At 57.1% G+C, this 14121-nt stretch overlaps 1 protein-coding gene across 4 annotated transcripts; it reads left to right on the forward strand.

Moving 5' to 3' along the window:
- The first annotated feature begins 434 nt into the window (after nucleotides 1–434).
- CMKLR1 (chemerin chemokine-like receptor 1) lies at nucleotides 435–13178 on the forward strand. Of its 4 annotated transcripts, none has more exons than XM_074921513.1 (3): nucleotides 435–667; nucleotides 8593–8689; nucleotides 9246–13178. In XM_074921513.1, the coding sequence occupies exon 3, from the start codon at nucleotides 9249–9251 to the stop codon at nucleotides 10332–10334; it is 1086 nt and encodes a 361-aa protein (XP_074777614.1). In that variant the 5' UTR covers nucleotides 435–667; nucleotides 8593–8689; nucleotides 9246–9248; the 3' UTR covers nucleotides 10335–13178. The 4 variants fall into 4 exon arrangements, with proteins under 4 accessions (XP_074777614.1, XP_074777616.1, XP_074777613.1 ...); XM_074921512.1 differs by lacking the exon at nucleotides 435–667 and adding an exon at nucleotides 4098–4210; XM_074921515.1 differs by lacking the exons at nucleotides 435–667; nucleotides 8593–8689 and adding an exon at nucleotides 2403–2435.
- The last annotated feature ends 943 nt before the right edge of the window (nucleotides 13179–14121 follow it).

A 14121-nucleotide genomic window follows, 5' to 3' on the forward strand; every position in this document is an offset into this window, starting at 1 on the left:
TGAAAGCCATGGGGGGAACCAGCCCCCGAGCAGCAGCCGCAGCGTTTGGGAGCCAGATTTGACGAAGGGAAGTGACTCAACGTCTTGGAAGGAGTTGGGGGCGGCGGGGGGGGGACGACAGTGGTGGAGGACAGCGGGTGACCCAGGGTGGGGACAGCGCAGCGGGGTGGCTGGTAGCCACCTGCCTCCCCTCAGGGTCCCCAGCCGGGGCCAGCATCACTCCAGGACCCTCTGTGCTTCGTTAGTCCTCGTTAGGGCGGCCTGGCCGGGGGGGACGGGACAGGAAAAGAGGCCCCTTGGGAAGCGGCGTGTTGCTTCCTCGTGCTGGGTCGCGGCAGGATCCAGGCCAGCGTTCCCAGCTCCTGGCGTCACACCCTCTCCCAGCTGTTGCTCGCCGAGCATCGTGCTGCCAAGAAAACGCCGGTGATGGATGCTGCCGCCACTCCTTCCCCCTCCCCTCGCCCTTAAAACCGGCAGCATCGTGCCTGCGCCTGGCCCCGCCGCACCGGGGTCCGCTCGGGGATGAGAGCCCGCTTGCTCCCGGGGAGCCTTTGGCGGCGGGGTTGGGCTGAGCAGCTCCTCTTCCTCGCCGGGCAGGGGCTGGCCCTGGCACCTCGACCTCGTCCTCCCCAGCACGGAGCAGCGGGAGAGCGTGGCACCGCACGAGGTATTGGGAAAGGTCGCTGGAAGGCTTGAGAGGGGGATACTGGGGGGACTGGGGTGTGTTGCTGTGGGAGAGGACAGGGTTGGCTCTGCCGGTTGGCTCTGCAACCTGCCCCAGCCTGGACCATGTTTCTCGTGGTTTTTTTATTGCTTTTGGGAGCGAACTGTGTTTACCACTGAGGTGGGGGGACTGCGTCGCCTGGGCGCATCGGGGTGCGACAGGTTTGCATCCTGCTGGGGACCTGTCACATCCCCCGAATGCCACGAGCTTGGCCGGACTCTGCATCACTGCTGGCACCCAGCACCCCGTGGAGCTGCTGCCCCATCCCAGGGGTCCCACGAGGCCCTGGGAGCAGGGTGCCAGCGTGACAGTCATGAGCCCCCCGAGCTGGCGCATCCCTGGCGCAGAGGTCTGGGCTTTTTGTGTCTCTTCTCCTTTCTCCAATCCGGACCCGCTGATCTGGGCACATCAGCAAGTTTCCTCCTGATTCAGCTGCAGGGGGATGTTGTAACACGACGTTGTGCAAAGGCGGACGTCAGCCTGGGCTCCAGTTCCTCTTTTTAGCTCCTGTGGGAGATCGGCTATGTGTGACAGGGGTTAATGTCCCCACTTGTACAGGGCATGGTGTGACCACAAGCTCCCCAGAGGCATCGCTCCTCACCGGGCATCGCCCGCTGTCCCCTGGGTCACACTTGGGCGGCAGTTTTCCAAATTCCGGTGCCACCACTCTGAGGAAACTGGGATTAATCCCTTGTGCATGGCTGAAGCTGCGAGCTGGAAAAAAAGTTGATATTGATGATGTGGAGCGGGTGGGGGCTCTGCCCCAGGATTGCTGCTGGCTCTGACTGACCGTGATGCTCCGATGCTCCAGATGCAGGTTGTGGTTCCGAATTTTGGTCCAGCCACGTGTGTCTGTATTTTTAGTGTCCGTCTCCCTCTGGATGGGCTTCCCTGGCTCGGGGTGGAGGTTTGTGGCCATCCCGGCTCAGCCCATGCCGGATCACCGCCGGCACAGGGCCGAGGCCAGGCCCAGCTGGACAAACAGCTGGGAACAGGCAGGACCTGGCGAGCGTGTCGGAGGGGGTGGCACAACGAAGCAGGGCTGGGGGGGACGCGCTCCCCTTCTGCCATGTGCCGCAGGGTTACCCCTGTCCTACGTGTGCGAGGCCGGGAGCAGCCCAGGAGCTGGGGCGGGGATGTGGGGCAGCCCGGGGTGGAGATGCCCCAGCCCGGATCGCAGGGGACCCTTTGGCTGCGCTCACCCCTCACCAAGAGCCACAAGACCACGGGGGTTTTTTACACCGATGAGGGGTGCCCAAACCCTGCCCAAGGGATCCCGCAGGACTCCTGAGCCAGCCACGGGGGCCGTGGTGGCTGGGACAGAGCAGCGCCTGCCCTGTCCCCTCTCCGTGTCCAGCTGAACTGTGCAAGAAAGCGCCTCTACCCGAGGTCCCAAGTTCTCATGTGCTACCACCCAGCATCGCTTCCCCCTTCCTGAGCGCTGCCCAACTCCGCGCCGAGCCCGGCAGCTGGTTTATGCCACCGGCTGTGGTTGTTTGTTTTTTTTCCTTGTGGCCTCCCATCAGCAGTACGTGCGTGTCCTTCTCGGGATGAGAAAGCTCAGCAATATCCACGGCGCCCTCCGCTCGGGCGCCGAAGCGACGTAACCCCAGGGTGGTTTGATGCCAGCCCTGACGAGGTTATAGGAGAAGCGGAGATGTGCAATCCAGCCCCCGTGTGCTCGAAGCACTGGGGGATTTATCAAGCTCAGGTAAATACCTCCGGGTTTTTATATATATGTATGAATTTATATATTTTTATCTATATTTGGGAGGGAGGGTTTTGCTACAGCCAGCTCTAAATCATTGCTTTGCTCAAGGGATTTGCAACCAGTTGAGGTTTTTTGCTCCTCTGTTATTATAAAGTGGGTTTGGAGTTTTTGGGTGGAGGACAGCGGGTGGAGGTGATCCCCAGGGTCCCGACTCACACTACACACTGAAACCCTGGAGGTCATCACCACCCATCGTTCTCTGCCCCAAATCCCTATTTTTTTCTAATTTTCCATTAAAACCCCCAGCTCTTTTGGAGATGGGTTTTGCAGCCTGCGGTGATGGGAGCCCCCATGGTGGCTTTGCACGTGGGAAAGCTGCACGGAGGGAGAGGATTGGGTGTGAATTTGGGAGGGGGGGAGTGGGTGGGTGATGTCCTTATAGTGTGGCAGTGTCCCCTCGGGGGGGACAGGGAGAACAGGGGGCTTTTCTTTGCCGTGCTGATCAGCATGCAGCTGGGAGCGCCGCACGCAGCTGCGAGCCGGGGGCTGGAGGATGCTCCTGCGGATCCGGGGTGACTTTTCTCACTTGGTGAGGGGGTGTGGGAGCTGAGCTCTGCCAGCCCTGACTGTCCCCCATCCCTGGCACGGTCACGTCCGTCCCTCCGGCAGCAGGAGGGACAGATTTATTTCCTTTTTCTTGGTTTCCTTCCTCTTTCTACCCTTGAAATCCCAAGCGGTTGAGAGCAGCCCCGCAGGTGGCACGCGAGCTGCTGCCTTTCGCCTCTGCGCCCTGTCCCCAAGGCCTGTGCTGGCTTTGTCCCCCAGAAACCATGATAAAGCCCGGGCCATGGTTAGGGACACCCTCGCTGGGCTGAGGCAGGTCCTGGAGCCCTGAAGGGGAGGATGCAAATCCCCTGGGATCGGTGTTCCATGCCCTGTCTCACCTGCCTGCGCTGCTGCGACGCGGTGGGGAGGATGCTCAGAAAAAGGGAGTTTTATTGGCCTTTTTATTGTCTGCAAATGCCAGGAGAGCCTAGGATTAATAGCAACCTATATATATACAAGAAAAAAAAAAAAAAAAGAGAGAGAGAAGAGGAGATGAAAAGAACTTTTATTATCTTGGAAGCAGCTCGAGTCATTTTAAGCAGCACAGAAACACAAACTGCCCTTTTTAAAGAAAATCTTTGCCTGTGTAAGTACAAACGCCCAAGATTTTCTCCTTTAATACTCAACCCTCACAAGAACAGAAAGGACAGAGAGCAAAGGGCCAGGCTCTTACTATCGGGGCGTCTCTTCACAACCTGGGTGCTTCGTGCCAGGTTCCTTTGCCCGGCTCCTGCAGGAGTTACACCCTCGGAAGAGCCTCGTGTGACCTGTGTGTTGAGGTTAAATTCTGGCAGGACTGGGGTACGCTCTGCATCGGCGTGACCCCACACCGTGGCGGGGGGCAGCTCATGGAGACCCCTCCCATCCCGACCCGTCCTGTCCCGCGCAGCCTGGCCGGCTCTGCCCAGACAAACACTGACTCATGCTGTTATTCTGTCCCACCCTGGGCACAGCCGGCTTTTTTTAAGGCTGCCTTTTCCAGCTATTCCTTTTTTTTTTTTTTTTTTTTTTTCCTGTTCACACGGGTGGGGGACGAAGCTTTAGCTGGTGTTGCGGGGAGCAGCCGGGGGTGCTGAAGGCTGCCAGGCGTGGGGGTCCCGGCGGAGCGAGGAGGCGAGGGCAGCTCCGTGGCGGTGAAGCGGGGATGTGTCCGGGTGCCGTGGGTGCAGGTAGGGCTCAGGCTTCCCCCCGTCCTGCAGCCAGCCTTGGGGCAGAGCTCTGTGCCTCAGTTTCTCCTGCGGGTGCTGGCTTCGTCCCTTCCCTTTGCTTTGGGGGTCTGAGGGTTGGGGCTTCATCCCTGGGCATCCTTGGGACCGGGATGCTGCGCATCAGCTCTCCCTGTGGCAGCTGTTGCCATGGCAATTGCTGGCTAAAATAAGGGTGAATTGAAGCTGGGTACCCAGAGCTGCTTCCCCATTCCTTTTGTTTTCTTGCTCCCCCCACCCTGAGCTCTGGCAGTCCCCAGCGTGGGAGCTGCCGCCGCGGGGCTGGAGGCTGGATCCCAGCGGGGACATCCCCCCGCCCCGTGTGGCCCCAGGCTGGAAAAATGTGGGTGCCGGAGGGATGGATGGGTGGCCTCGGGTGCCATCCTGGCATCTTCCCCAGGACAAGCTCCCACCGGCAGCAACGGGAGCTCGCTGCGCTCAGGATCTGGCCCTCAGGGTGGGACTTGAGCTCGACCAGAGCAAAAAGCCCCCACGGGACTGGGACCAGCATCCCCTCCTGGGGGAAATAAATCCAGGGCTGCAGCAGGGCTCAGAGGGGACCAGCGCGGTCCGGGGGGGGGTGGGGGGGGGGTGGGATGCTGCTTCGCCCCGTGCCCTTCCTGGAGCTCCTCGGATGAGCGACCATGTGTGTCCCCCAGACATCTGCCCGCAATTCCCGTCTCCGGGAGCCGGGCCGGGGCTGCGGGCGGGCGTGGGCAGCCTGCCTGCGCTCCCCCACCCCGGAGGAAGCGGGTTGGGGTTTGGGGTGCGCTGGGACCTCGGAAACCGCTGCTGGGGCGGGGGGGAGGAGAAATGCTGAACTGAAAAAAAGGCAGAGCAGCTGCCCCGGGGGTGGCAGCAGCTGTGCGGGCAGGGGCGCAGGCCGGGATGCAGGCAGGGGCGCAGACAGGGATGCAGGCAGGGGAGCAGGCAGGGGCACAGGCAGGGATGCAGGCAGGGTGCAGGCAGGGGCACAGGCAGGGATGCAGGCAGGGTGCAGGCAGGGGCACAGGCAGGGATGCAGGCAGGGATGCAGGCAGGGTGCAGGCAGGGGCACAGGCAGGGATGCAGGCAGGGGCGCAGGCAGGGTGCAGGCAGGGGCACAGGCAGGGTGCAGGCAGGGGCGCAGGCAGGGTGCAGGCAGGGGCACAGGCAGGGTGCAGGCAGGGGCGCAGGCAGGGCGCAGGCAGGGGCGCAGGCAGGGTGCAGGCAGGGGAGCAGCACACAGGGGCTGGCAGTGGCCAGCAAAGCCCCCCCTGGTCATCCACCTGCCTCCCGGGGGGGTTTGTCTGTCCTGCCCCCAAGTGTCCCTTGCACCCTGGGGGTGCTGTGGGGGGGACAAACACTAACCCAAGGGCACCCCCAGTTTTCCCAGCGTTGGGGGAGAGCTTGTGGGGACCCCTGCCCAGGCACACGCTGGTCCCAGCCCCGTTTCATAGCATCATGCCGGTAAGAGCACGATGCCCTTTGACAGCTCAGGCAGGATCTTGTGTGCTCAAAAGCCTGTCTCTTTTTTTTTTTTTTTTTTTTTTTTTTAACATTTTATTTTTTCTTCCCCCAACCTGTATCACTACCTCCAGTAAAAGCATTTCCCACAGGCGTCGGGGGAGGCAGAAGCAGTGCTGGCAGCCTGCCTGTCTTCAGCAAAGCCTGGTGCAGGCAGGTGAGAGCTGGGGCAGCCCCCGTGCCCGGGAGCTGAGCATCCTCTGCCCTCCCTGGGCACGGCCCTGGCTCCGGCGTGCGGATCTGGCCGAACTGTCCCCATTTCCCTGGTCACATCCGTCCCCCACCCGTCTGGGCCAGCCACGGAAGAGCTTTTGCCCAGAAAAGCTGGATTTGAACATTTTCTGCTGTTCTCTCCGTTTCCTGTTGCCTTCCCAAGAACAACATCCCTGACCTCATCCTCCCCCGGTACACGCCGGGATGCAGCCGATGCGCGAGTCGCCCGTCGGGAATCCCAGGCCGGCGCCCGCAGGCCGGACTCAACCTTCCCTGGGTACCAAGACAAATACAGCTGCGGGAATGACGGGGCTGGCTGGACTCAAAGGCTATTTTGGGTAGATCCTGTGCTCATTTTTGTTGAGGTAGGAGGACAAAGATGAATAGACCAAATGGAGAGCGAAGCGGTTTTGGCTCAAGCTGGGTATTTTCAACCCAGAGAGAGGAGCATTGAAACACGCTTATGAGCATGTGGCTTGGTTTTTTTTTTTTCCAAACTATAAGGTTTTTTGCAGTGACAAATGGGGAGGAAGTTTCGTGCAGCTGCCCCTCAGGCTCTCCATTTTTGGGAGGGTTTGGGCAGGCAGGTGGGAATTTACTGGATGATTTTGCAGTGGGTCTGGGCTCCAGCTCCCGGTGCCCATCCCGGTCCCAGTGCCCAGAACCATCCCAGGATGTTCCTGGTGGGTCTGGCAGCTGCCTGTCCGCTGCCTCGGGAGTTGCAATAGCTCCTCACCAGCCCTGGAAACAAACCCATTATCTGCCAAACCCCGTGGGGAAACAGAGCCCTGCTGCTCCTGCTGCTCTCCGAACATCCTCACCCCGTCATCCCAAGCGGGGATCGGGGCCACCTCACTCCCCAGCCTGGCAGAGGTCTGGGTGGGTTCTTCTACATCACCTGCCTTGTCTGTCTGCCTTGAGAAGGGCAAATGTTAAAGCCAAAAAAAAAAAAATTAAAAGAAGGAAGTAAGCTGAGGGTAGGGGAGAAAAGCAAAATAAACCGAATTCAAATAAATAATCCATTAAATTCAGCTCTGAAATGTCAAGCTGAATGTCATGGCTCTCGCTGAGCTCAGCGATTAAAAAATAATAATAAAGAGGAGATTTTACATTAAAAATATATAAGTGGACACAGTCGGAAGAGGACCCTGTAAAGCTGGAGGAATCCCTGATGGGCGCTGCAGTGAACACGGGGTCTGGCTGAGCTTGTGGTGGTGAGGGACAGTGCTCAGGCCCTGGGGGTCCCTCGCTCACCCCACGGGTGACACCGGGGTGGCAGTGGCAGGCAGGTGGCACTTCTCGGGGGTTTCTCCCTGGTGGCAGAAAAAGTACCAGGGAGCTTTGGAGCTGAGGGTGGTGGGATGGGATGGGATGGGATGGGGTGGGATGGGATGGGATGGGATGGGGTGGGATGGGATGGGATGGGAGGGGATGGGATGGGATGGGATGGGGTAGGATGGGATGGAAATAGGGCTCCGGGCTCCCTCACCTTTCTGTGGCTTTGCCTTTGGAAAGGTGATGACACAGAAACTGCTGGTCTGTAAAGGCAGCGGTCAGGGTGGCTCATTACCCAGGAACATTAACACCAGTTCTGCTGATACTGTTCCTTCCACCGGATCATCAACTTTAATTCATCCTTTTGATGATCAAGGTTTTACCAGGGCAAGGCCTCCTTCCAGCTCAAACTAATTCACAAGCTTTTCACTAAAACCTTATTTATTCTGGCTGCTTATCAGCTCCTGGAGCTCGGCGAGGGGGGAGGCGATGGGTCTGTGATACAAGCCCCTGGCCAGGGATTTTGCAGCGATGGGAGCAGCAGCAATTGCAGGAAGGAACAAGAGGAAAAGCCCAGGGAGAAACAATAGGTTACAACACAAACAGCACAGGAATTTCAAGGCAGGGCTGGAGGGGAGGGTGGTGCTCAGGGGGACCTTTGAACTGAAATTCCCCCAAAACAGGAGGGTCCAGCCTGGATGGACAGAGCCACGTCCCTCCTGGAAGGACAAGGTCAGGTGCGATGCCCTGTGCCTGGGTTCACACAGCTCTTGCCCCTCTCTCCTTGGGCTCTGCTAATCGGCTTTGGTGGCTCTTGGCTTTAACCCCCCGATGACTGTTCACAGGGGAGTGGTTGAACTCATTTACCACAGGGCTCTAAGTGGCTGGTGGAGACCGGCTTCTGATTATGGCAAACGACGCTCTTAGTTATCGCAATTAACATTTTAAAACACGCAGGGCACTGATTTAATCAGAGAAATAACTGTATGAGAGTCCAGGCACCTCACGCCTATTTATGGCTTTAATTATTCATAATAACATTACCGTGGGCTTGATTGTAGGGTTCTTTGTGCATACCTACTGATCCTGGCTCAGGGTGGATGCTTGTACCGAGTGCATGGTACAGCATTTTTGTGCTGGGTTATCCCAAAAGCTTCTGGGATCGTGATAGGCCCCCCACTTCACTAGATCCATGGTGGGGGGCTCCCCAGGCCAGCACAGCCCTGCACCAGCCTGCTGAGGAGGCCGCACAGGGTTAAATCGCAGCAGCGGCTGCATTTCTGTTTCCTCCCTTAACCCCACATCTGAGGAGGGTGAGTGGCCTTCGTTTGATCTCAGTTTTCATCTTGCAGCTCCGTCCCTAGACCCGCGCGGAGGGAGCTGCCTTTGTGCCGTGGGACGCTGAGCCGCCGCCTCTTCCCGCCGTCCCGCTGGGCGCCCAGCGCAGAGGTGAGAGCCTGGGACGCACCACCGGGCGCCTGGCATCAGCGGGGCGCCCGGTGGGCTGCAGTGCTGGATTTTTCAGTCTGATTTGCTGGGTGCTCGGGAGAAAAAAAAGAGAAGAGCCATAATATTTTGCAGATTGCAAGGTCTCGAAGCTGTTAATGAGCTGTTAATAAGCATCGGTCTAGTTTTTCCCCTGGAAGTAGGCGGGTAATAGACAATTTTTTTAGGATGAGGCTACAGCCACATCCTGGTGGAGACAAGGGGCTGAATCACGTCCTGTGGTGCAGGGAGCTGATGTCTCTTGGTCAGGGGGTAGAAACCCAGTGAGGAGCCACGGGAGCATCTTCCTCCGGGGCCAGCAGCGGGGTCCCCACAGGATCCTCTGTACCCATGTGCTGTCTCCCCTCTCTCCATGGCCCCTTGTACCCGTGTGTGCTGGGGGCGGGCGGTGTCCGTCCTGTGGGTGTGATTAACACCATGTGTTTGCTGAGCAGAAACACACACAGAAACATCACCCGCCGGAGAGCCCGGGACTGACCAGGCTGTGGTTTATTTACAGATAATGGCATTTTCCAATTTGTCCAGTTACTTGGATGATGTCGATAACTACAGCGACTACCCAGATTACATCTACGAGGAGACCAGCAGCGTGTGGACAGACCCGTCCCACGACCCGAAGGATATTGCGAGGATTCTCTCCGTCGTCATCTACAGCGTGTCCTGCGTGTTGGGCGTCCTGGGGAATGGCCTCGTCATCGCAATCATAACTCTGAAGATGAAGAAGTCGGTCAATGCCATCTGGTTCCTCAACTTGGCCATCGCCGACTTCCTCTTCAACATCTTCCTGCCCATAAACATCGCTTACACGGCCATGCGGTACAACTGGATCTTTGGGACGGTCATGTGCAAGTTGAATTCTTTCCTCCTCATCCTCAACATGTACACCAGTGTCCTTCTGCTCACCACCATCAGCTTCGATCGCTACGTGTCAGTGGTTTTTCCTGTCTGGTCTCAAAACCATCGGTCGACCAACCTGGCCTATTTAGTTTGCTTGATTATCTGGACTGTCGGCATCATTATGAGCTGCCCGTCTCTCATCTTCCGAGACACAGCACAAACCCGCAACTCTGTGATTTGTTTTAGCAACTTTTCCCTCTCCAGAAATAAGTCTTACCAAGCCCTGGCACTAATGAGGCACCGAACAGTGAACATCACCAGGTTCCTCGCTGGGTACATCCTTCCCATAACCATCATCACTTTCTGCTACATCGCTATTGTCTTCAACTTGCGTCGAAACCGCCTCGCCAAGTCTAAAAAGCCCTTCAAGATCATCGTCACCATTATAGTCACCTTCTTCCTTTGCTGGAGTCCCTACCACCTGCTGAACCTCCTGGAAACAGAGCCCGACATGATCCCGCACTCCGTGTTTGAGATCAGCATCCCCTTAACCACAGCGCTCGCTGCCTCCAACAGCTGCATGAACCCCGTCCTCTACGTCTTCATGGGCCAGGACTTTAAGAAGTTTAAGGTCACCATCCTTTCCAGACTGGTGAACGCCCTCAGTGAGGAGACAGGCCACTCCAGCATCGTTCACAGGAGCTTCTCCAAGATGTCTTCAATGACTGAGAAGGAGACGACAGTCCTCTAACTCAACCTAGATGCCTGCGGGAGGGCCGTAGTCCTCCAGTGTTGCCCATGCCCATCACTATGATGGTGGCCACCATGGAAGTGGCCCCTGGTGTGGGACGAGCATGGTCCAACGCTGTCCTATAGCGCATTCTTTGACTGGTCTTGCTGCCTGGGGACTGGCAGAAGTTGGAGATCAGTGCCCTGTGCACGTGAAGAGATCCAACGGCCTTCCTTTGCGATTGCAAAGATTGCACAAAACTATTTAAGAAAACATTTCAGGGCATTCCTACCTAATCTATGCATTGCCTGGCCTGGCAAGGGTGTTCCTGCCATTTCCAGAGACACCGTTATGAGGAGATGGGGTGGAGGATGGGTCTGGGAAGGCACCTCCACTGCCAGGCTCCTGCGATGGGTGGCTGGGTGAGCACTGGCCATGGACGATACCTGCTACGGCAAAACTGGTCACAGTTTTCCTATGTCCTATGTATGCATACAGCTACTCCTGTTAAAGTTCTAAGTGTATTGGTACTCGCACAATATGTTTTTAACTGTGTCGGGAGCATTTTGTTCCCAAAGAGCTCCCAAGAAGTGCCTTCATAAGAGGGGCTTGAATATCCCAACCTTGACGAACCAGGAAATCTCACGTGTCTTCTAAGTGATCCAGACCCAGGGCCACCTGCCAGGGTGGGGATTGGTCTCATGCACAGGGTCACCGACTTGGGAAACCAGGAGAAAAAAGAGGGAAAGATTCATCCTAAGTGTCTTTTGAACAAACCCCACTCTGATGGGGTTTCACACGATGCGTTTCACAGAGTGTTTGATGCTTGGGCCTGTAAGTCCCAGTGGCTCCATGCAAAGTGGCACCGGGGAGCAGGTCCATGGGCTGGGGACTGTGGTCCTGGGGGAGGAGCTGCTGTCCCCTCCCGCATCCAGGTTGTCCTGGTTCAGCTAGGATAGGGTAAAGTTTCCCCAGCAGAGAGAGAGGGGGAAGGGATCTCCAGCCGGGTTATTCATACCATGCTGACGTCAGGTCCAGGGGCTGAAACTTTTTCCTTTGTGGCTCTGGTGGCGGGAAGCGCACGTCAGGCTTGTTCCGTGTCCATTGCGGTATTTCTCTGTATATCTTTTGTCTTGTTCACTGTTATTGCTGTTTATTGTTGTCATCATTGCTACTGCTGTTGTTCAGATTGTTTATCACACTGTTGTATTAAATTTCTTCTTATTTTAACCCGGGGTTTGTGCTTCACTTCCAGCCCGACCGGCTGAGGGTGGGGTAGGGGCAACAGCAACGTGGTCTCTGGTCCCGGCAGGGCTTAAACCACCACACAGGACGACCTGGGGACTGGTTCCACTGATGTCTGCTCCCTGGTGTGATCAGTTGGTCCTATGGGAAGATTTTGCCTCTTCCCAACCAGGCAACAAGCCCATTGCCTGTGGGAGACTCTGCCGCTGCACAAACTTCTGCGGTAAAGGATTGGCCAAGACACCACCTCTATCCATGCACAGTTAATTTGGGAGATCCTTCACCATTTGGGCTTCTTGACTATGACACCGGTGTCACTCATATTCATGTGTTGGTTTCTCCGTGTCACCCACGCCCAGGAAAGTGAGGAACGATTGAGTCCCCCACCTGCACCAGGTGCTGGAGCCGATCCGATCCCTGGAGCTGGGTCTGAACAGTCCCCAGTGGCACCAGGGATGTTTCGGGGGAACCCTGGGGATCCCAGCTCATGCAAAAATATTCCCCAAAAAATGGGAATAGAGGGACACGATGCTGCCTGCAGCATCCCTGCCCAGTGCTGCCAGCCCGAGGCACTGCCTGCATCACCCCTGGGATGGGGATGCTGATGATTATGGTCCATTTGTCTGCGGTTTTGGTGCTGCTGGATGGTGGCATGTTTATCCCCCACACCAGGGCAGGGAGGATCCAATCCTCACCAGTGTTGTGTTGGATGCTGCGGATCTAGTCTGCTAAAAGGGGGGTGCAGAGGGCTGGGGGGTTTATTCTGAAAACAAAAGCTGTCCAGCCTGAGCCCAGAAAGGAACACAATGGGAAAATGGGGATTATAATGGAAATTAATGGCAGATTGGTGACTGTCACCTGTTGGGTGCTGCTCTCAAGAGCACGGGGTGGCTGCAGGGCACCCAGCACCCAGCTTCAGGCATCTCCACATCCCTGAGGGGCTGGGAACTGGCAGACCGAGCCACGGCCCTTGGAAGATGCTTTGGCCGAGGAGGCTGCAGGGGAGGAAGGTTTGGTGGTGGGAGGAGGCTCCCCTCGCTCATGTTACACACTATTTTATTACCTGCTGAGAGGTCTATCGGCAGTCAGACAGGACGGACGGACAGACAAGCAGCTCAGGGAGGCGAAGGGGACATGCATAACGAACAGGGGCAGAGCAGAAGCCCCCCATTGGGGGGACGGGGTGTGCCCCAGAGCCAGCAGCCACTGATGCTTTTTGAGCTCAGGGTTTGGGGCAGCTGAAGAGCTGGGGCAGGAACAGCCGGTGTGTCTGGGCTCACCTTTCCCTCCCATGGGACGGGTTTGAGGGCAGTGTGGGGGGAAACTGGGCAGCCAGTGTCCCTCGAGGAGCCAGGGCCATACCACTGCCCCGTGGGCCGCTGCCGTGATGCTCCCAGGCCAAGCTGGACTGGGGATGCTCCTGGCTAATTTTCATGGCTGGATTTTGCAAGCCCATCTATTATTACCGCAAACAGACAGCTTTCCAAAAAAAAAAAAAAAAAAAAAAGTGATGGCTTGGTACATAACCTTGGGTTAAATCATCATTATAATGACAGCTTGGGAAACCTAATATTTGAGTTCGTCTTTGTAGGTGTTTGCCTATTTAATAAAAAAACCCGTTTTACATACAGATACCCGCTCAAGCTTGTTGCGTGGAGCGGGAAGGATCCCAGGGCTTTTCTGTAAGCTGTTGCTTCCCAGGGTGTTTTCCTCATCCGTGGCGTTAAATTCAGGATTGCAGGAACGCAGCCGGGAGCAGAGGGGCACAGGGATGCGGGGCTGGGGCTCTCTGACCAGGAGCCGGCGGCTCAAACAGGAGCGTGGTGCTCCAAGCCCCTCACATGGGAGGTCTTCCAGAGGTTCTCTCTGTGGGTTTCTCCCTTTAATTTGTACCTGAAGAGGTCAAATGGCTTTTTTTTTTTTTTGGGGGGGGGGGGGAAACAAAAGTATCTGTGCCAAAAAAAAAAAAAAAAAAAAAGCAGCTGAAAGAGCATCGTTTCCCCTGTGCCCGCATGTGGCGCTGAGTCTGGCAGCGGGGGCCGATGTCTGCTCCCCCCCGCCAGCCTCTCCCCCCGCCGATTCCTGTCAGCCCGACATTCTGTCTGTCAGATAAGATCTGGCAAAATCTCTGTTATACTGATCTGAAAGAGGAATTATTAATGCTGGCGCTGAGATGTTGAGTTCTCTGCATCTCCCCACCATCTCCTGCACCCCACGAGCCCCCCCACTGACCCACCCTGTCCCTGGAGCTGTTTGGGGGAACGGGGCAGCAGGGAGGGGGTTGGTTCCTGCACACCAGTGGGTGCCCCCCCACCTCAACATCCATCCAGACACTCCAGGACAAGCAGCACGTGGCTGCTCCATCCCCTCCCGCTGCTGGTTCCCCCCATCCCTGCAGGGTTTGGGATGAGGATGGGGAAGAGGAAAAAAATCCCTGAGTTCTGCCGGCGGGACCCCGTAACCCACCAGGCACCGAGCAAGCCCCCCCCGGGGAAAACCGGTGATTTCTGTTCCCACGTCGCCCGTCGAAGCAGGCAGTAAACAGATCAAACAGAGAGCATTA

Source organism: Athene noctua, chromosome 17 (genome assembly GCF_965140245.1).
Source record: "Athene noctua chromosome 17, bAthNoc1.hap1.1, whole genome shotgun sequence".
Classification (NCBI taxonomy): domain Eukaryota; kingdom Metazoa; phylum Chordata; class Aves; order Strigiformes; family Strigidae; genus Athene; species Athene noctua.